The following is a 23,320-nucleotide window of genomic DNA, read 5'->3' as shown; positions in this document are numbered from 1 at the left end:
CGGGCGTTACACCACAAAATTTAATTCCACTTGGCTGTGCTTCTGTTTTTACCACCTCTGTATCAAAATGTATTAAATTTATTTATTTAAATTAACAATTTAACAATTTCTTCTTGTTGATCATTGTTTCCCTACTGTAAGACCCGAGGAGGCCGGCCGGCTGTTACAAAAGCACCCCGTGCTGACTGAAGATGACGACCAACAGCCATAACGGACGAGACGTACCTTACTGTAGTGGGAAATCAAGGTACCATACAGCAACGATGCCATTATTACCTGTAAACTGATTTAGAAGTCTTATTTGATCTAGAATGCCCAGGAGGGGTGGGGGTCAGCCACTGGCACTCGGACCCCAGAGGTTTTTTTTTCTTATAAAAGCACTGATAATGTATTACACTAGTCTGTAAACTGTCTTATTTGTTTCTTTGTCTTATGCCTGTGTTCAAACACTCTGTGTCACTGCGTGAGAGGAACACTCTCTATAGGTAAATTAAATTGAACTGAATTGAATTAGGGGGGCGCGGTGGCGCAGCGGGTTTGGCCAGGTCCTGCTCTCTGGTGGGTCTGGGGTTTGTGTCCTGCTTGGGGTTTCTTGTGACATACTGGTGTCCCGTTCTGAGTGTGGTCCCTCCCCCTCCAGCCTTATGCGCTGTGTTGCTGGGTTAGGTCCTGGCTTGCTGCAACCTTGCTCGGGATGAGCGGCTTTAGCCAGTGTGTGTGTGTGTGTGTGTGTGTGTGTGTGTGTGTGTGTGTGTGAATTGAACTGATGTGGTGTTTAGGGAGGAAATTAAGATGCTTCATGCTGAGTCGTGGAGATTTAGAATGGCATTTCCTGTTGGATTTCTCCAAAGCTTCACGTGCAAGGTGGTGAGATTGGTGGAGCTGGGCCTAGTGTACAACCCTTGATATAGAGAAAGTGTGTAGAATATAACATCATATCCTGTGTATGCTGAATGTAAAAAAACATGAGCTATGCTGATATGAATTTCATAACTTTGATCAGCATCACAGAAGACAGAGTTGAGCTAGTGAAACCAGAATGAGTTTATCCCCGGCCCTATAGTGGGTTTGCCCTCAGGAGAAGAAATTGCGGAGCTGGTAGATGAAGTGATCATCTTTGCTTCTGGAAGTACGATGGCGTCCATTCCAGGGGTCCCAAGCAGAACGTTTACAATAATTGTAGAAGTGTTCCTCAGCCTTCTTCAAGATGCTATTCAAATCCAGTTTGCCCTGCAGACTGAAAAGATACAAAGGGGCAAGGGGCAAAGGGGACAACCAGGCACAGCCATGTCAACAGAAAGTTACAACAGGTGCAGTGGGTAGAGAAGAGGCTGAGAGTTCACACACCTGAAAAAAACACAGCTTTAGAACTGCTGAGACAAGTTTAATTTGGTTCAGATCTGTTTTTTTAAATCTGAAAAATAAAAAATGATGAAGGGTAAAATTTGTGAAAGAGTTTATTCTCCAAGTTGACAGGCTACTGCTTACTGGTGGACACAAACGCACCTGTTGGTGAACTGGATGAGCTGCACCTCATTTCGACACTTCAGCAGCGTTTCCCGGTGCTCCAGCAAGATTGTGGCACAGATGAACAGCTCAAATGTGAACTCTCGATTGATGGCAAGCTGTTCTGATGCTGGCTTCTCCTCTAGTCTCACCAAGAGCACCATATCAAGAAAACAAAGGACTAAATTAAAAACCAACTGCCAGTCATCTTAGCTTGCGCTTCTCCAAGGTCCTAGTGACATCACTTAAATCAGAGGACCATAATCCGACAACAGGTGGGCTGGTATAAAGTTCTCATTTTTATTTTGGTTCCTCAACATTATTGACCTAATTATGGTTAATTATTTCAAGACAGGAGTGGGGGTGCGGTGGTGCAGTGGGTTGGACCGCAGTCCTGCTCTTTGGTGGGTCTGGGGTTCAAGTCCCGCTTGGGGTGCCTTGCGGCGGACTGGTGTCCCGTCCTGGGTGTGTCCCCTTCCCCCTCTGGCCTTACGCCCTGTGTTGCCGGGTAGGCTCCGGTTCCCCGTGACCCCGTAAGGGACGAGCGGTTCTGAAAATGTGTGTGTGTGTGTGTGTGTGTGTGTGTGTGTATTTCAAGACATGTTGTTAGCAGGGGGGGGGTGTGGTGGCGCAGTGGGTTTGGCCTGGGCCTGCTCCATGGTGAGTCTGGGGTTTGAGTCCCGCTTGGGGTTCCTTGCGGCTAACTGGCGTCCTGTCCTGGGTGTGTCCCCTCCCCCTCCAGCCTTGCACCCTGTGTTGCTGGGTTAGGCTCTGGTTTGCTGTGGCCCCGCTCGGGGCAAGCAGTTGTAGACATTATGCGTGTGTGTTGTTTGGCAACTTAGCAGCCCTGAGTTTTTAAAATGTACAAGGGCAACTGACCGTGCAACAGTCAGTAGATGTGATTAGCCAGTTTGATCATCTTCGGGTAATGAGGACAAAATGATTCACAGTTCATCAGCAGGCTTACACAACAGTCAGTCCCAAATTACAGTTACAGTTCACATCTAAGAAGGGTTTTGGTTAGGTGACTAGAGGATTGACATCTCAGTTTTTGTTGCCTCAAGGTCTCACCCAGGCTGTGCTTGCTGGCCAACCTTTCCTGGTAGCGGGCCCGGTCCACCTGTTGGGAGATGAGCTCCAGATGGTCACAGCTCAGGATCTCGAAGAGCCGCAGCGCATCACTGTGCTCAAACTCTCGCTGAAAGCCAAGGAGTAGCCATCTGGAGGAGACCACAGTGAGATATACACACAGGGGGATAGATGCAGGGAGACAATGCACAGACAAACCAGTGTGGTATGCACCCAGACACACATACCACACACCTACGAACATAGACACTCGCACACTCCTGGTAACTTATTTTGAGTAACAAACACTGAGTTACAATGATTTCCGTATTTATGTCTTGCTGCTCACAGCGAGACCTTTGCTACAGCTCTGATCCCCTTCCCCTTCAGTTCTGCTCCAGCCTAAAATATAGATACAACAAACTGGTTCAGTTGTCACAACCAGCAATGGAGAGACACTGTGAACTAAGAGACAAAGTAGCACAGACATCATGCGCCACAACCCTACCCCAGGTCTCGCCATTGGAGTGTGTTCCCTCCTTGACTGCAGGGAACACGCCAGTGCCTCATCAAACAGCCAAGATGTGTCCAAAAGGATGAAATTTGCAACTCCAGAGTGTGTTGGGACTGCTTGTGAGTGCTCAGAAAAGTCTGAAATTTTTTCACCTGCTCACCATTTAGAGTTAAAAAAGTAAACTACACTTGGACTCATAGCACTGTATCATAACAGTAGGGAAGCTGAGCACAACTCTGGATGAGTTCAACTCTAAACATGCTTATTTACGTGGCAGTTCTCTGTGCTGTTTCTCTGTTCCCAGGTAGCATGCACCATTTTGCAATTTTGAGAATTTAAGATTTTTGTTCTTACCATCTCATTTTATCTGAATTTTGCAGAATCCACAAATAAGAATTGAGCAACATTTTCCAATGTACACTTTGTTGGCAACACGTTAAATAGTTTTTCTTCAGATTAATGTAATACAGCCTCAGAGCAGTGCAGCATACTAGGTACCCTGTTCCCACCACATTTTGTAGAGACAGTTATTATATGACATGTTTGGTAATGGAAGAGCATGGCAAAGAAGGCTCAATCTGACATCCATGTCCCACTAAGCTCAGATGGAACCCTGGGAGTTCCCAAGAACCAAGAGCTGATGCTACCTGTGGCAGAAGGTGAGCCTGTCCATGTTGTCGGTGACCAGGTGAACATACAGTGGGGGATCCAGCTCCTTGAGGAGCTCTGCCTCAAGCTCTGATGGACACATAGGGACACCAGTTAACAGCTGTGGTGTGCATGATGTGTGTTGCTTGGTAATTCATTTCTATGACATTTAAACTGGCCACTGGTAGAAAAAGTAGAAATGCTGAAAACGGAGCTCAACTGAAAACATTCAAAGCAGAACCCTCTTAACATCAAGACTGATTTTATAAGTGGGTTTACTTTGGTTTAATACACTGTATGTATATGTATATGTATATATGTATATATATATATATATATATATATACATACATACACACATACACACACACACACACACACACATATACACAGTATATGTCAGTATTGGTCTATATATATATATATATATATATATATATATATATATATATATATACAGTATATGTCATACATATGCATGTGTCCTGTTATTAATTTAGAGATAAAAGACTAAAAGGTGTTGGATTGATTTTTGTGCTGTCTCTGCTTACCATCAGCGCTTTTATTTAAAATCTATTAGTACGATAAAGTTTTGTAAGAAAAGATGACACACCAATCTTCCTATGCAAGCCATCTGCACAGAAGTCCCGATAGAACTTTTCCATGTAGCAGGAGAAGCTCCAGTAGGTGTCCACCTCAGAGTCCAGAACCTCCAGGAACCGGCTGCAGAGGTCATTCATTCCTTGGGCATAGCTGACCTCTGACCCGATGTACGGAGCAAGAATAATAATGCAATAATGATAATATCACACTGGTCCTTGACTTTAAAAAGCTACACACCCTAAGCCAAGTTAATGACACTCCAGGTTTAGAAACATCGCCTTGATGAACAAATGTACACCTTAAATTCAATCTGCACATTTCTGTCCCAGCAGTTATGACAAATGCATCACTAGCCATAAATTACCACTGAAAGGCTGTTCTTCTAGATGTGGTCGAGGAATGCAAAAAGAGTTTGAGTGACATCAAAAAAGATTGAGGAGCATATTATACCTATGGATTTGTTAATGCTTAAAATAACTGTCATTGTTTGCATACAAAGACAAGTGACAGTCCTTTCAAGATAATTCAGAGCTGCTCTGTCTAGCTGTTTTATGATAAACAGTTAACTAATAGAACAAATGACTTTCTGCATACAACCAGGTGACAAGTAACCACATTTGGGTGAAAAATTGTATTTGTTTCTCCATTTCAATGAATAGATAACTTCAGAGAATTTGATTTCGAGCCTGTAAATCCGTGGAAGGCTGTCGTTTATGAAATGCGCTCAGCCAGTTGTACAGCATTTAACCACAAGAGGGGAGAAAAGAAAGATTTTGAATCAAAGAGGAAAAAGACTTAAGTCATTAGAATATGAATAACCACAAAAGCTTGGTATTAAACTCAGGAAAGGAGAGCAGGAAGAAGCACTGGAGGAGGGTACCTGGGTGAAAAGCGGCAAAGGTGATGAGAATGTCTCGTAGCACCAGGAGGTTGCTGGAACCTTCACCCCTGCATACACAAACGACGACATGTAAGGCCAACCTGCCGACTCAAATCTGCACGTTTATAAAGAAAGTCGAGGACACACCACAGCACAGTGGCGTACTGTGAGTCTGACTCAGGCTACAAGTACCCGAAGGCAAACATGTAGGGATTCACGCAAAGCTGGACGTCACAACGGTCATGTGCCGCACTTCGGCCCAATAAAGAGAAGCTGTAAGTGAGGGAGTCTCACAGGCCTCCCATTGTTCTGCTTTCCTGACACACCTAAGAGCACAGAGAACCCGCCAGAGGTTTGGCACGGGGCTTGTGGCTAAACTTTAACCTCCACTGACCTTGTGCTTTTACAGTCTACTGCAGTATCAAAGGAGGTGTCTGTCAGATGTACTTCACATCATGCTGGTCCTTTCCCTGCTCTGTGTACACAAAATACAAGGGTTCGAAGTGCACTGATAAAGTGGGCTTCAGCACAAAAAGGGGCTTAGCAGAGTCGCCGTTGAGTCACTTTTGGTAAGCGTCCAAGGGGATTTTGAAGGTCGCGTGATAGGAACGGCTGCCCCAAATACCGCATTTGTTCCGCAAAGCCTTCCCAGGTCTGCACTTGAGCTTGTGCTCCATTGAGTGGTGATACTGACACGTGATATGTTGCACAGCGACGTGAAGGTACAGAACACAGAACGTGTCCCGTCTGTAAGCATGCAGACTGATTGCACTGGTTTCCTTTATTCCACGCCATGTAGACCCCAGCACAGCCATGGCAAAGTTTTTTGAAATTGCAGTATTAAAAGCAATTTGGAAACACACACACATTTTCTGAACCACTTGCCCCATACGGGGTCATGGGGAACCAGAGCCTACCCGGCAACTCAGGGTGTAAGGCTGGAGGGGGAGGGGACACACCCAGGACGGGACGCCAGTCCATCGCAAGGCACCCCAAGCGGGGGTCGAACCCCAGACCCACCAGAGAGCAGGACCTCGTCCAACCCACTGCACCACCGCGCCCCCAATTTGGAAACAAACTGTATAAAATGTGTATATAGAACATGTAAAAAGGGAAAAAACAAAAAAGTCCACTGGCTAGAGGGAACATTGCAATAACATAATAATACTGTTAACACTGGTTTTTTTAAGCTGCAGTTTACTGTTCTACAAATTTCAAAAAATAGATGCTTCAGGGCTCTGGAACTACATTTGAAGAGACTATCCAAATGACCACACTCACACACACTTATATTTGATTAACCATCACAGTGGGGATCTTCAGTGACAATAAATCAAAGAAACACTCATAATGGTTGCTGCAATATTTCCACAGTTCTAATATTTATACCGGCCAGTGATATTGATTTTGGGTGTTACTTCTGTGTGTCGAGCTCGTTTTATAAGGAGTGCAGGAGCCCTAATGTGCCAGAGGGAATAAAAAGCTGTCACATGTAGTAGGCGAGCTCCCTGTTGGTCCGGGGGACGTCTTTGTCAATGATGCGCACAGCTTCCTGCAGCTCCTCCAAGTCGAAAGACACACGTTCCAGAAGTACCTGACCAGGAAGGGAAGCAGTCAGTGAAAAGGCTCCAGGTGAGAGCGTTATAAAATGAATATAAAATAAAAATAACTTCTGTACATGGCATTTTGCATCTGTCATTGAGAGCACAGTAAAAATACAGCTTTTCACAAAGACTGTACTTTCAGCTTCTGGCTAGATTTCTCAAACCAAGTATGTGTCGTATGATGTTGTCAAGCTCAGTGCAAAGTCACCGTAAAAGGTATGGACAGAGGCAGTCAGCAGCAAAGGGATCATAGGGTAATGAAAGGGGTTCAACTAGCGCTGTGTACTTTACCTGCACCTGTTTTATAATAGACAGTTACTAACCATGTTCACACTTTTAGAAAATATTTCAGTCCAGCCCCCTTCGTCCATAAGTCACCTTGGACAAAGACGTTAGCTAAATTCCGGTGTGCTAAATACTGGTTAATGGTCCCTAACTAGCAGAGGATATGTTTAATACCTCAGGTTAATCCATTAAATCCTTGTATTCCATTAAACAAGATCCATGTGATATCATGCCCATTGCCAAGAGCACGATGTAATATTAAGGTCAGTTTACAGGAATGGTTCTAGAATTTACTAGGGGCAGAAGGTCTTGCTTTGCTTTAAGCAGGTCTTGTGTTCAAATCCCTGCTCCAGCTGCAGTATCTGTAAGCAGAGCACTTGTCCTGAGCTGATATTGTAAAAATTACCTAGGCAAGTAAAGAAGTAAATCATCTTCAGTATACAAACTGAATATAGTAAGCTGTCTTGGAAAAAGACATCAGCTAAGTTAAAAAGACAGTATCCTAAACTGGGGGGGCGCAGTGGTGCAGTGGGTTTGGCAGGGTCCTGCTGTCTAGCGGGTCTAAGATTCGAGTCCTGCTTGGGATACCTTACAATGGACTGGCGTCCTGTCCTGGGCGTGTCCCCTCCCCCTCCAGCCCTGCACCCTGTGTTAGGCTCTGGTTCACCGTGACCTCACTTGGGGTGAGTGGTTTCAGACATTGTGTGTGTGTGTGTGTGTGTGTGTGTGTGTGTGTGTGTGTGTATTCTAAACTGTCTAATTTAAATATCTCCTGACAATTCTTTGTCCTGTCTGACTGATCACGTCATCTGAACCAATAGTCATTTCATTGAAACTGCCATGTTGCTGACTACACTGGCTCCGCAAGTTGTACAGGGTCAGGGCACATATTTTTAATGATACTACTATCTTGCTGTTTGTTCTTAATTGCATTCTTTTTAGGGCAGCAAGTAGGGCTGCCACTTCGGAGTGCCTGGGCTGTCTGGATGTAGGTTCGAACCCAGCTCAATCTGTGTGGAGTTTGTATGTTCTTCCTGCATCTACGTGGGTTTCCTCTGGGGGCTCTCGTTTCCACCCACACATAACACACACACAGTTCAGCTGAAATGGACAGTCTAAAGACAGGATGCCAGTCCATCGCTTGTGTCCACTGGCTGTGTGATAGGCTCCATCCCATAGCAACCCTGACTAGGACCAGTGGTTAACAAAAGTGCGTGAGTGCATTTTCTCCACATTGATCTGTGTTTAAGTAACAAGTGAAAAAAGGCTGGCTTCTAGTATGTTTACAGCTTTGTTTGGGTGTTTGTTGATAAACGTTGCGCATGTTCATGGGATGAATCGGTCAGCAGTTAGCACTAAGCATGAGTTTGTGAAGAAAATGTATTTCTGTTTTCATATATTTGATCCCACCCTACATGTAGCCTTGTATTGTGGTATGTGACAAATGGGCTGTATTCCACAATCATGTGTCTGCATCAGAATCTCTCCTTCTCTTGAAATAATGCACTTTTTTCATTGTTCCCGGAAATGAGCATCGCTTTGGAGAAAACAGGTCCACTGCTACGGTTCACACAAAGGTGCGTACCGCTCCTTGCTGCGTCCACACCTCAGGCAGTCAGATCACATCTCGATTCTATTGCTCCCGGTCTACAAGCAGAAACTGAAGAGAGAGGAACCTGTGACGCGCACTGTACAGCGCTGGACACCAGAAGCGGAGGAAAGGCTCCAGGACTGCTTTGACTCCGTGGACTTGGACATGTTCAGAAACTCATCCTCCAATCTGGATGAGTATGCCACAGTGGTCACGGACTTCATCCGCTACCGTGTTAGTGTCTGCATACCCCATAAAACAGTCCGCTCATTCCCCAACCAAAAACCGTGGATAACCGCCCAAATAAGATCCGCGCACGAACTTGCGCGTTTCAGTCCGGAGACACGGACGCGTACAAGAAGAGCAAGTACGAGTTTCGCAAAGCCATTGCCAGCGCGAAACGGGAATATAGCAGGAAGGTGGAATCAGAGTTTTAACTGCACTCAAGATGCATGTAGGCTGTGGCAGGGAATCCAAACTTTAACAGATTATAAACCACAGAGGCGGCCGTTGACAGGTGCTGCTGGATCTCTCCCTGACGAACTGGACGCATTTTATGGCCGCTTCGAGTTAGAGAACAAAGACCCCCCGCTGCGCCTCCCCACAGTACATGATAACGCCGGTCTCACCGTCTCTGTGGCACAGGTGAGAAAAAATTTTAGCCGAGTCAACATCCGCAAAGCTGCTGCTCAGGACGGAATTTCAGGGCGAGTTTTAAAAACATGCAGTGAGCAACTGGCTACTGCCTTCACGGACATATTTAACACCTCCTTAAAAAGCTCAACTGTACCCACTTGTTTCAAAAACACCACCATTATCCCCATTCCTAAGAAAAACAAAGTGAGCTGCCTTAATGATGATCGCCCGGTGGCACTGACCCCCATTGCAACGAAATGCTTTGAGAGGCTGGTGCTGGGACACATTAAGGACACCATCCCAGACACTCTGGACCCACTGCAGTTTGCCTACCGCCACAACAAATCCACTGAAGATGTAATATCACATATACTTCACACCATTCTGGGTCACCTGGACAATAAAAACTGCTATGCAAGGCTATTGTTTGTAGACTATAGCTCAGCATTTAACACTGTCATCCCAACCAAGCTGATCCAGAAAGTACTAGGGCTGGGACTGAGTGCCGCATTGTGCAATTGGATCCTGGATTTCCTCACCAACAGACTCCAGCGTGTGCGGATTGGCAGTAATACCTCCTCCCCACTGATCCTCAACACTGGCACTCCACAGGGAAGCGTCCTCAGCCCAGTGCTATACTCCCTGTTCACACGACTGTGTGGCCAGTCACAGCTCCAACACCATCATAAAGTTTGCTGACGATACCACCGTTGTGGGTCTGATCACCAACAACGATGAGAGGGCCTACAGAGAGGAGGTGAGGCTCCTGGCAGAGTGGTGCCAGGACAACAACCTGTCTCTCAATGTCAGTAAAACTAAGGAATTGGTTATTGACTTCAAAAGACAGGATACGGCTCATGCACCCATCTAGGAGGGGAGATAGGAGGGGTCAGCTTCGAATTCCTTGGGGTCACCCTCACTGCCAAACTCACATGGACTGAGCACACAGCATCAACCATCAAAAAGGCCCATCAATGCCTCCACTTCCTCAGGCGTCTGAAGAAAGCCAGGATGCCCACTATAGTCCTCACCACTTTCTACAGGTGTGCTGTGGAGTCCGTCCTCACAGGGTATATTACATCCTGGGGTGGCAGCTGCTCCATACAGGACAAGAAAGCCCTACGGAGGGTGGTCAAAACAGCTCAGGAAATCATCGGCACACAGCTACCAGCGGTACAGGACACCTACACCACACGCTGCCTCAGAAAGACGATGCGCATCATGAGAGACCATAGTCACCCCGCATGGACACTTTTCTTTTCCTTACCATCAGCAAAATGGCTTAGGTCTATTCGAACCCACAGAGCTAGGTACAGGAACAGCTTTCACCCCACTGCTGTAAGAGTATACAACACTAACCAATGTGCTATCTTTAGTAACTAGAGTTGGACTGCTCCATCCAAGCACATTGGTAAATTACACTGCCACTTTAAGCATTCTCATTCTCATTCTTTCGTTCTGAGTTCTCTGACTGTCAACTGGCATTATCATTACTACTGTTACCATTATTTATTGCTATTGCTGTTGCACTACTCACTGTCATTGTCATTGTTTTGTTTGTGCAATGTTTCTATTGTCTTTGTCCATAGCCTATGGAGAAGCATTCAGGAAGATTTTCATGATACATGTACATGGTATTTGTATCTATGACAATAAACTTGAAACTAAATGAATAAATGTAAGTGTTATATCATAGATCGAAAGCAATAAAAATGAGTAAAAACTGTTACAAAGTCATTGTTATTAGAGCTATGTCCAAGACTTGGAGCAGTGGTAATGGGTTATTCACTTGAATGTCACACAGGTGATTTTCAGTTACAGCAAGTGACAGAACAGATTTTGGGTTCTGCTATATTTGGAAGTTAAGAGGCCAGTGTAGTCAAATTAAACACACACACACACACACACACACACACACACACACTGTCTGAACTGCTTGCCCCATTGGGGGTCGCAGGGAGCCGGAGCCTAACTCCGCAACACAGGGCATAGGGCTGGAGGGGTAGGGGACACAGCCAGGGCAGGACACCAGTCTGCCGCAAGGCACCCCAAGCAGGACTCAAACCCCAGACCCGCCGGAGAGCAGGACCCAGTCCAACCCACTGCGCCACCGCACACCCTGTTCAAATTAAACCCTGCTGAAGAAATTAAATTTGATAACTGCAAGTCTGTCTGTTCTGTTTATAACAGTATTACAGAAGTGAACAGAGCTATTTGTATCACAGTATAGATCTGTTTCCTCCCTCATACACTCTGATGTATCCTCAGCATCAAAGAGGAAAACAACAGCACACAAATCTGACCATTTAGTAAGAGACCTATATAGAGTTGACTGGAAGCTGAACATTCCTGTTGATGCATTAAAACAATTCTGTACATTTGTACATCAGGCGTTTTGAGTCTATCATTAAGACGTTGGTAAAAAATATAGCATTTCATGAAGAATGTCATTTTAGCTTCTGGCCAGTTTTACAGTTCCCGAACCTAGAGTGTGTCATATGATGTTCTAAAGCTTAGTGGAAAGTCACTGTAAAAGGTATGGAAAGAGGCAGCCAGTAGCACAGGGATCATATGGTAATGAGATAGAGTTCAACTAGTGCTGTGTGCTTTACCTGCGCCTGCAGCTCCAGGAAGGACAGTGTCTCCCTGACCTCTTCGCTTTGCTCCTTGCGTTCAAAGCACGATTTTTGTTTCCGTTGGTCAAAGTACTTCACGGCTGCTACCAGCTCAGCTGCACAAAAAAAGAGAGAGCAGCACAAAAAGAGGCAGCTGGTAAAAAAATATGCTGAACAAATTACCGGCTCCTGAGCTTCCACACAACCGGACTAACAGACAATGGTGGAGAGAAGAGCTCCTTCCTCAGGTACTGAGTCCTTTGGTTCTTGGTTTATGTTTGCTTTTTCATATTCTTTTATTGCTTGAAGAAACAATGGGTTTGATTTATATGTCTGTTTTGTTAATATATTACTTAGTTTTGCTGGAAAACCTGCTGTTCTCAGCAAACCAATAAGACCATCACCAGCTACATTAATAGAAACTCTATGTATTTTGTTATGGTTTCCAGTTGTAGGAATAGAAAGAGAAAGAGTCAAAGAACAAGTACATCCTTTCCCCACTATCAGTAAGGTATACTGAAGAAGATTTTGTCATTATTTCTTAAGAAAAAAATTACAATCTGTTTCCCAAATAAAATCATTTCACTTCATCTGTACAGTTCATCTTTATCTACAGTTTCAAAAAGTCCAAAACAGACAGAAGAATTAGTAACGTTATTCTAAGCATATTACCCTTACATTATCTTTCATCTTGCAAGTGTACATGTTTGTTATGTTTAATAATTTTCAATAATAATTTATTTAATAACGGATAAAGCTTATATGTGGCCACTTGTGTAATTTATTCTGGTTTAAGCTATGGAATGTGACGAATTGTCTGTACTTAAAAATCAGTGTCTGCATTCAAATCTCTCCTTCTGTTGAAAGCACGTTTGTTTTGTTGTCTGAAATGTTGCTATGGAGAAAAGTGTCTGCGAAATGAATAAATGAAAATGTAAATGCTGTAAAAGTTTTCAAAAGGCACTATTACCAGTGTTTGATGTCTGTAGTGATGTGTTTTGAATATAGGCGGTCCCCGATTTATGATGGTTCGACTTACGATGGTTTTGACTTTACGATGGGGAGCTGGTGATAGACATTCAGTAGAAACTGCACTTTGAATTTTGAATTTTGATTTTTTTCCCAGGCAAACATTATGAGGAGCGATACTCTCTCGTGATGCTGGGCAGTGGTAGTGATCCACATCTCCCAGTCTGTCATACAGAGGTGTGTAGTAGGTGTATTAAATGCATTTTCGATTTACGATATTTTTGATTTAAGGTGGGTTTTGCGGAATGTAACCCCATCGTAAGTCAGGGACCACCTGTATTCTGCCAGTGGAGGGCAAGCTTCATGACCCAGTGATTATCATTGTTACATGTGAACAGTATAGTAAATACTAATTAACAGCTTATGACAATTTAAAGAATGCATCTATGTGACAGCTATAATCTGAATGGATCGTGAATTCGAAAAGAGAAAGACAAACTAGCAAACACTAGTTACTGTCACAACTTTGTTTCTCTGACTGTGGATGCAGCCCTTGAACTGAGCATCAGAAATTCTTCAAGTGCAGTAAACAAACATCTATTCATATATATTTACATCGAATGAGTATGACAGCGATGCGTGATGTGAGAGCCAGTGATTGTTCTGAATGTTGAGCTGCTTTGCAAGGCAAACACTGCATTACCATCAGTGCCATTGAGCCGCATGTGGACCGCAGAAGGAAGCAGCTGCTGCCACTTCTTCTTCATGACCTGATATCGGACAGCCAACTGCTCATGTAGCAGATGGCGCTCTAGGGCGGTGGAGCTGCAGGGAAACACACCGAACAGGAAGCGCCATACTTGCCCACGTTCAGCTGGTGAAACGCCGCCTTTGGAACACACAGACAAGACATGTTAAGTTGACTGGATGTAAATAATAATAATAATAATAATAATAATAATAATAATAATAGCAGTCAAAGGAGACATATTTGAAAACCAAAACAAAAAATCATTCATGGTACTAAACCTGGCTTTCCTAAGCCAATAAAATAATGCTGACTGCCCATGACACTTGGTCCACTTCAACACATTCAGTTGAGACTTCCCTCCCAAACAACTTACCATGTTCAACGACTTACAGCTTTTACTTGTTGGTACAGCTGGGTAAATTTTACTGGAGCAATTTAAGTAAGTACCTTGCTTAAGGCTCCTATAGCAGTAGGTGGGATTTAAACCAGCAACCTTTGGACCAAACGGAATCATTTCAAACCACTACGCAATCAGTTTCCCCTTACAGAACCATCCTAAGACTAAGTTTTATCAGAAATTCTGATCAGAAAATATGTGCATGAGTAATAAGTGTTTTCTTTATTTATCAACACGGTCCATTTAAAATGCCAGAAGTTTGCAACCACAGACATATCTCCAGCACCAAATTAACATGAAATCATATTTTCCAACAGAAACTAATCCCATAAATTCATCACTTGCTCAGAAGTTAAAGTTTTAGCCACTTCAGGATGAGGTTTTGAGGACTGCTTATGTTACAACTAATATTACAGATTTTAATTTCCATCGCGATTTTCCAGAGTTGCCACAAATGGTAAAAGAACAATTCCTGCTTTGTAATGGGGCACTGATAAAACACTGTTAGCACACCAGAGTCTGAAGGCACTTGAGAAGGACCAGAGTCTGATACACACAGACAGCCCAGCAGGACAGCCCGCGGGCTCTTGATATGTGTGTCCCATTCTTTAAAATCTCTGCTGCAGACATCACTTGACCATCACTTGACTTAGGAGCTAATTAAAACAACAGCCGAATCTGAAGGTTAATTTAACAGGTCCTTGGGCTCAGTGTTTTTCACACGGAATACTTTTCTGCTCAATTGTAGAACATGTTAACAGCTTTAAGAAATACTCTTAATGCTCTCATGTGGATCACAACCTGAAATGACATTTGCTAACTTTATTATACCTGAAACACCTCAGATCTGAAAGACAAAGCTTTACAGTGACAAGATTTTTGAACTATCACATTTAAATAATATATATATAGTTTTATGCAAAAGTTTGGGCATCCTTGGCCAAATAACATATTTATTTAATTTTGTAAGTCAAAAGCAGTAAATAACCGCTGCAGGAAACAGTGTGTTAAAAATAACATATTTGCAAATTTTTTTTTTTTTTGCACAGCTACTTTTTATTTCATGAACTTTAATATATAGAAACACAGAAAACAGTAACTGTTGCTTGTGCAAAAGTTTGGACACCCTTCCACTTGTCCAGTGATAAAGACTTTTTTTGCAAGTCCCTGGCCTTAATAATCTCATTAGGCCTAAATAATCATTAGGATTTGTTACCTATTAAAAATTGCAGAGCTTAATAAATTCGCTGACACTCCAAACTTTGGGCTGTCACTCAACAGCCATGGGCACATCTAAGCAACTGAGTGAGGATCTCAGAATGAAGCTAACCGATACCTACAAAGCAGGGTAATAAAATGCTTCCAGCTCGCAAGTTCCTCTGTCCATAATGTCACCAAGAAATGGCAGTTAAGGGGAAATATGGAAGTCAAGGCAAAATCTGGAAGACCAAGAAAACTTTCTGAGAGGACTGTTTGTGTGTTGGCTAGAAAGGCAAAGACAAAACCTCATATGACTGCAAAGAACCTGCAGGAAGGTTTTGCTGACACAGGAGTAATGGTGCACCATTTCGTGAGCAACGTTGCTTGCGCAAACACAATCTGCATGGAAGAGTCATCAGGAGGAAGCCTTACCTGTGACCTCATCACAAAAGTCAACATCCGAGGTATGCAAAACAGCATCAAGACAAGCCAGAGGCCTTTTATAAACGAGTGCTGTGAACCGATAGTTCAATTTTTGAATCATCTAGCCACAATCAACAAAGGTTTGTTTGGAGAAAAGATGGAGGGAAAAAAACAACTAGTTGACTGTTAAACACGGGGGGTGATACATTATGCTTTGGGGTTGTGTGGCAGTCAATAGCACAGGAAGCATTGTACAGGTAGAGGGAAGAATAGATTTCTCCAAATATCAGCAAATTCTGGATGCCAGTGTTAGACAGTCAGCCAAGAAGCTGAAAAGGGGATGGCTTCTACAAGATAATGATTCCAAACATACCTCAAAAGCCACCATATTACTTGGAGAAAAGCAAGCTCAAGTTTTGGAATGACCCTCACAGTCCCTTGACTTAAACATCATTGAAAATCTGAGGGTAGATCTTAAACATGCTGTGCATGCAAGACAGCCCAAGAATTTCAGAATTAGAAGTGATCTGCAAGGGAGTGAGCAAAAATCCCTACGACAAGCACTAAAAGACTTTTAGCTGGATAGAGAAGGTGTTGACAAGTTGTGATATGTGCCAAAGGGGGTGTTACTAAATAACTTACGCACATGCCACAGTTACTATTTTCTTTGCTCCTTTGTTTTAAACTTCATGAAATAAGTAACTGTGCATTAATAATTGCAAATATATGTACTTTATATATATATAATTTCAACACTATTTCCTGGAGCAGTTGTTTACTACTTTTCACTTACAAAATTTAAATGTGTAATTTGGCCAGGGGTGCCCAAACTTTTGCATAAAACTGATATATATATATAGACAGTGTGTGTATATATATATAATATACTGGAATATGTCTTAAAACTCAGAAGATATTTTAAGAGCCAACTTTTAATGGCAGTGTCACCAGTATCCTGCCTTATACAAACAGATCTGTGTTGATCTTGAGCAAATATCAAACTGTTTGAGGAGCAATGAAAGCATCTGTCCAACTATACAAAACGACATATGTTTGAAATATTTTAAGGTAGTTATAAATCACGTGTCTCTTGACCCAGAACACATTGTCCATTGTCAGCCTGTACAAGGTTATATCAAGAATATTTCCTTATGTTATATTATGTCGCTTGATCAAGTTGCAAAAGTCGGCTACACCCTAATTTTACATAGACAGTGGTCAGTATTCATACAAAAAAGGAGCACAAGCACCGGCTGAAAACTCCATATATGTTTTACTTGAATTGTCCTCAGTAAAACACCAATAACAGCACTGGATATTTATTAACTGATTTGTTCTGGGTATTTTGCATCACATGATGTACTGAGGAAACCATATACGTGAAACACCAGTCTGCAGTGCATAGACTTATCATGCATTCAAACAGCCAAAACCGTATACAAAAAAAAAGACAAACAGAAATTTGTACAATTATGAAGTGATTTGTCTGTGGCGAAGCCTAAGTAACGTTGATTCACATGCACACACGTCCCATCAGGCTATACATGCTAACAGAAGGCAGTGAAAGACGCTCCGAGAGCCACGCCAACGCACCGTTTTTGAAGATGTACGCGCGCAGCCTCGACTCGTCCACTCTGCCCTCCGCGTCCATGACCCCGGGGAGCGCGAGCGGCGTGGAGCGCGCCGCAGGTGGCCGCGCGCAGCCCCGAGTCGCGGGCTCCGCGCTCGGCTCCGCGCTCAGCTCCGCTTCACTGCGCTTCGACAAACTGCCCTCCGGTCCGCGCGCTGCCCCCTCGCTGTTCTGAGCGCAGCTCGTGTCCGCTCTTAAACCCGGCGGCGTGTGACACGCGGGTGAGGCGACACCTCCATTTCCCAGTGAAGTTGCCATCGCGTTCCCGCATCTGGAGTTCCATTCACTCGAACATCTGGTCGCATTTACTGTGTAACCGCGGTCCAGGTTACAACACGGCGGTTCGCTCAGTAATACGCTGAGAAGCGCGTGGCTCTGGCACTTCGGTTCTTCCAACAACAGCCCTTTTCGAGCGCCTTTCTTTGCTCTGTCCTGCGTGAGACAAAGTGAAGTGGCGGTGGAAGAACGTGTTCCGTTCGCACCGATGTGGCTGGCAGTCCCGCTGTGAGCCGCACACACTCCTCAGAACACTTTCCTACCCCCTCCCGGCTTGGCCGAACTTACTTGGTCTCCGCAACGTGACAGAACAGAGCGCAGCGCGCTGCAATGCGACAATTACTGTATTGTAATAAAAGACGGCATAATATCAGTGTAGCCCGCTAGTGCACAGGGGGCAGATGTCGGAGTTAGTAGCTCTTTTCTTTCCTTTTCTGTTCTGCTGAGAATTGCTCCTTTTAACTTTCTAAGCTCTGCAGGACGAGCGAATGGACCAGAGCTGAAACCTCCTGAGCCCATTGGGATAATGGCCAACAACTTTTAAGCGTCCACATCAGAAACCCCATGATGAATGTGACAGAACAGTACTTTAAGCTGCTTTAAGAGAGCGCCTTTGTTCCAGTCTGATTAACTGTAATGAAACCAATGGGAAAATCCGGAGGAACTGAGAGCGAAAGTGTAAATTCATGGCATTTCCGCACCTTAAACCAACCTTCCCGGCCTGCTTAGCCTTCCTCAAGCTTTCTTCCCGTCTCCATACTATCCAACAGATAGTCACCCCCTCATAATCCCCATGAACCCCCACAGCGGTTGAACAGTTTGTTTCTTTGCCTTATGCCTGCGTTCAAGCGCTCCGTGTCACTGCGTGAGAAGAGCTCTCAATAAAAAATAAATTGAATTGAAATTGAACAACTATTTCACGTTACCCGCAGTTCTCAACTATTTACTATAAACTGTTTTCCCGCTCAAACACGACACCCCTCAGTAACACAGGTCATTACAGTATGTTACCGATAAAATGAAATTCTTTGATGACATTTACATTCATTCAGCCAATGCTTTTCTCCAAAGCAACTTACAATGTTAGAGTCCTTACAATTATTTACCCTTTTATACAGCTGGGTAATTTTACTGGAGCAATTTAGGGTAAGTACCTTATCTAAGGGTACTACAGCTAGGAATCAAACCTGCAACCTTTAGATCTAAAGACAGTAGCTCTAACCTCTAGGCTGCCAGCTGTCCTTAACTGTCCCCATGAGGCCTTACCAGAGCCCACCATTTTCATTTGATGAAAGTATTGTAGCATTCTCCCATGGAGCTACTGGAAACAGGGTTCCAGGAAAATGGTGGGCTCTGGTAAGGCTTCCTTGGGATGGTAAGGGGCGAGCCTGTCCTTGTCTCGTACACACACGGTAGACGACATCTGACAGTCGGTGCAGAATGACACAACGACCCACCCAGCTGTCAGAGAGCTCGAGTGGGGGCTGTAGACCCACACTCGATCTCATTGGGCCAGAGGATGGCGGCAACACTGCGTGTCATATGTGCGCTTCTGCCGCCTCCTCCCCCCGCCACCGTCAGATGACGCCTAGTAAAAGGGTGTGTGGACTCCAGGCACTGCCGCAACTGCCAAAGGAATTTTGGCCCCGGTTCTCCACTCACCTTGGGCTCCGGTGGGCTGCTGAAGGCTATGTCTACTGATGTCCTTAGCTAGCGCCCCATTACAAGCAGGCCGGGGGTGCAGACAATGGACTCCTGGATGGCAAAGTGGCACACCCACAGGACCAGGGGCAGGTGTCTGTCCTAGTCGCACTGGTGTCAGGAGGTGATGATAGAGAGATGTATGGTGAGCATGCGGTTAAAAGGCTCCAGCAGACCGTTGCTCGGCAGGTGGAGAGGCGTGGTGCACATCTTCCGCACCCCTAGCCGGTCGCACACCTCTCATGACCCACAACTCAAAGTTCCTGCCCTGGTGGCTGTGCAGTTCTTTCTGTGCCCTGAAGCGGCAGAACATCTCCTCCACCAAAGGTGTCGCACTGCAAACAGTCTCTCTGGGCGCCTAAGCTGGTGACTGTAAAATGTGACCACTTTCTCGCCCTTACTTCCCACCTGTAACAACACAGCCCCAATTGCTCCTGTCTGTGTCCACGATGAAGGGTTTCCCGGCATCAGCAAGGCCAGGACGGGGGCAGGTGCCAGTGCTTCCCTCAGGCAGTGAAATGCAGCAGCACACTCTGAGGTCTATTTGAACAGGGTCCCCTTAGCAGCGCAGCGATGTTTGCGAAACCGCGCACAAAGCAGGGATAGTAGGACGCCAGCCCCAGGAAACTCTCCGGCTTTCACATATCCCATGGAGCAGGCCAGCCTCACACCTGCTGCACTTTTTCAGGGTCTGTGAACACTCCATCTGTGTCTAAGACTTAGCCCAGGAACCTCACTTGCTGCTGGAGGAGGTTGCCTTTTGTAGGGTACAGCCTCAGCCCAGCTGCGTGGATAGCGGCGAACACCTCCTTGAAGTTCATTAGGGTGGACACGAAGGAGGAGGCGTGGACTAGCAGGTTGTTCAGGTAAATGATGCACCTGCTCTTGGGCATGTTTAACAGGACTCGCTCCATTAACTGCTTGAAGATGGTGGCCGTTGCAGAGACCAAAAGGCATGACTGTAAAGTATCAGAGGCTCCGCTCCAGGGTGAATGCTGTCTTGTGGGCTTCCGGTGCCAAAACAAACTGCCAGTAGCTGCTCTTCTAGTTAGTTGGGGTGGTGAGCTAGATGTGTGCCCGGAAGAACACCTACAGCACCAAGTCTTCCTGGATGGCTGAGGGGTATTCGAGGTAAGGCTGGTGCGCCAGAAGTTGAATGTTGGCGGCCAGTGCCCCTAAAGCTTCTACTTTGCTGCAATGTCTGGTTGTGAACTGTCCACAGTAATGGTCTGTCATTTCTTGCCGGCCAAAGCAGTGCCTCAGGGTAGCTGTGAGCGCAGACAGCTTGTGATACTAGTCTGCCCTCATGTCCAGCAGGATGGTCAGAGTCTTCTTTTCCAGGGCTAGTCCCAGCTGTGTCACTGTAGTCATCGTGCTTCAGCTGTTGTGTCGTGCTGCTAGCCAAAGCTGCGCCTTGTAGGTCTCCCATGGCTCTGCTCCCGAATATTGCAGCAGATGGAACGCAGGTCACTGTGGTGATTCCTCCGGGGCTGTCATCCTGGGGGTTGGTTGGAGCGTGTAGGTTTCTTACCACCTTGTTGCAGGGCGAGCCGCTTGCTGGTTCCCTGGCGGCAGTCTCCAGCAAGCTGCTCTTTGGTTCTCTGCTACCTATCCTGGATCTCTGGTGCAAGTTCCCTCCTCCGATACGTGGACCTGGTCTGCACGCATGAACCTTGCTTCATCTCACTTCGGAAACCAATGTAGCATCCTCCCTTGGAGCTATTGGAGACAGTGTTCCAGGAGACAGTGTTACACTAATCCACATCAGCCCCCCTCAGCGCCGTTACAGTATAGTAAGAACCTGTGCTGTCCTGGGTTACAGCAAGGCGGTGTGGGAAACAAGTGTCAAAGTACAAGCCTTATTTTGTCTCGGCATGCCTTGTACTTTCTTAAATTTAACAGAGTTATTAAAAACTCACCAAAAATACACCTCCAGAATGAAAACATTACAATACCAAAGGACACCAAGAGTCCTCCATCACTTCCCCAAAATGATCCTCGACAAATTCAAAAAATAAAACATGGAGTCCAAAAAAAATCCCAAAAAAATTCATACTGTAGCAATACAATACAACATTTCAGAGTTAATGAACAGAAGCTACTTTCCTGTTTCCACAGAATGAAGCCGCTTTGCTGTTTTCATGCAATAAACAATAGAATTTGGTAGACTGACCACTAAGCATGCATCCTCATGAAAAATTAAGTGTATAAGGTTCTTATTGTTTTTCATTCTATTTTAATTTGTTACACTGCTTTTTCCTTATGATTTCCATTGTTTAGGGTCATTTTGATGTGAAAGGGTTCAAACAAATTGGATTTTTTCCCCATAAGAATACTGGAAAAAGTAATTTCATTATCTAGTTATTTGATTTTTGGTCAGTTTTCAAGAACGAATTAGGACCAGTTAAAGGGGTAAGTGTAATTTTGTAACTTAGATGTTGTATGTATTCTGTTTGTGTTTTGGGACAGGCCACTAGTGTATATCATTTTGTTGTAGTTTATTCTATTCAGGGTAGGGGATGCGGTGGCGCAGTGGGTTGGACCGCAGTCCTGCTCTCCGGTGGGTCCGGGGTTCGAGTCCCGCTTGGGGTGCCTTGCAGTGGCCTGGCGTCCCGTCCTGGGTGTATCCCCTTACGCCCTGTGTTGCCGGGTAGGCTCCGTGACCCCATATGGGACAAGCGGTTCTGAAAATGTGTGTGTGTATTCTATTCAGTTATACTCGTTATATTGTACTTCACAAATGTGGTACAGAATAAATGTCTAATTGCATAACCCAGGTGTTGTGAAGCACCCAGACTACCTGCTCTGCAGCTGTGTGGTCCCTACATGTGTCCTTCTGTGTGACAAAAGTCATCCTGTAAACAGAGATGGGGCAAAACAGAACTGTATTAGAGACCAAGAAACCTCAAATTTTGACAAAAGTTTTTTTTTTCAAGTTTTTTTTCAAACAAATTTTTGTGTCAGAGGCATCAGTGTAAGGTCATTACAGATTTATATACTCTATGTATTATGTAACTACCTGCGTTATTGAAGAGTGTCAAATGATACGTTTGCGCGGGGACAGCTGTTCATTGTAAATAGCTGGAGATAATGACAATTATGGGAAAAATGTTAAATAATTGTCCAACTGCCATGGGTGCTAACAAGGATAATATAGGGATGAGTGTTTGTTGGGGAGTATGTATGGTTGGTGTGATTTGCAGGTCTTTGAGGAAAAGGGGTCCTCGGACAGATATTATTTTCTACTGGTGTTCCACTAAACGTTCATAGTGAATGGTATCCATGTGTCCTTTTTTGCCGCAAGTGTTCACGCTACAGTATGCTGTAATTTTAACCCTCACACTACAGTATGCTGTAATTTTACTCAATTACTGTATGTTAAACCATAATTTTTAACACTGCTCATAGTAAATTGAGTTATACTGCTGTACTACCAGTAGGTAGTGCCCCAGCATAAGTTTTGAGTTTGTCATCTAAAGTTTGCTCTATAGATTTGTGAATTACACTGTTACAATACATGGATTATTACTTATTTTGGAATATGCATGTTTAATATTTTGGCTAATACACACACATTTTTGGAACCGCTTGTCCCATACGTGGTCATGGAGCCTACCCGGCAGCACAGAGCATAAGGTCGAAGGGGGAGGGAACACACCCAGGACAGGACGCCAATCTGTCGCAAGGCACCCCAAGTGGGATTTGAACCCCAGACCCACTGGAAAGCAGGACCCAGTCCAACCCACTGCGCCACCGCCCCCCTGCCCCCCGCATTAGCTATATACAGTTATTCATTTATCTGACTTTTTTCCAAAGCAACTTACATTAATCTGTCTAAAATTATTTACCCATTGACACAACTGGGGGGGCGCGGTGGCGCAGTGGGTTAGACCGGGTCCTGCTCTTCCGTGGGTCTGCGATTCAAGTCCCGCTTGGGGTGCCTTGCGACGGCCTGGCGTCCCGTCCTGGGTGTGTCCCCTCCCCCTCCGGCCTTACGCCCTGTGTTGCCGGGTAGGCTCCAGT

The 23,320-nt window shown here is 44.8% G+C and overlaps 1 protein-coding gene across 1 annotated transcript; it reads right to left on the bottom strand.

The window, feature by feature from the left end:
• Nucleotides 1-712: 712 nt before the first annotated feature.
• On the bottom strand, nucleotides 713-17,834 carry LOC108930333 (TBC1 domain family member 15). The gene is made up of 10 exons (XM_018745538.2): nucleotides 17,284-17,834; nucleotides 13,623-13,808; nucleotides 11,948-12,066; nucleotides 6,710-6,813; nucleotides 5,220-5,287; nucleotides 4,350-4,496; nucleotides 3,736-3,826; nucleotides 2,578-2,726; nucleotides 1,507-1,648; nucleotides 713-1,237 (listed from the first exon to the last, which is right to left on the bottom strand). The coding sequence occupies exons 1-10, from the start codon at nucleotides 17,576-17,578 to the stop codon at nucleotides 1,075-1,077; spliced, it is 1,464 nt and encodes a 487-aa protein (XP_018601054.2). The 5' UTR covers nucleotides 17,579-17,834; the 3' UTR covers nucleotides 713-1,074.
• Between the last annotated feature and the right edge of the window lie 5,486 nt (nucleotides 17,835-23,320).

This window comes from Scleropages formosus, chromosome 18 (genome assembly GCF_900964775.1).
Source record: "Scleropages formosus chromosome 18, fSclFor1.1, whole genome shotgun sequence".
Classification (NCBI taxonomy): Eukaryota; Metazoa; Chordata; class Actinopteri; order Osteoglossiformes; family Osteoglossidae; genus Scleropages; species Scleropages formosus.
Note: the sequence above shows the minus strand (reverse complement) of the source record. Positions and strands in the feature narration are given on the sequence as shown.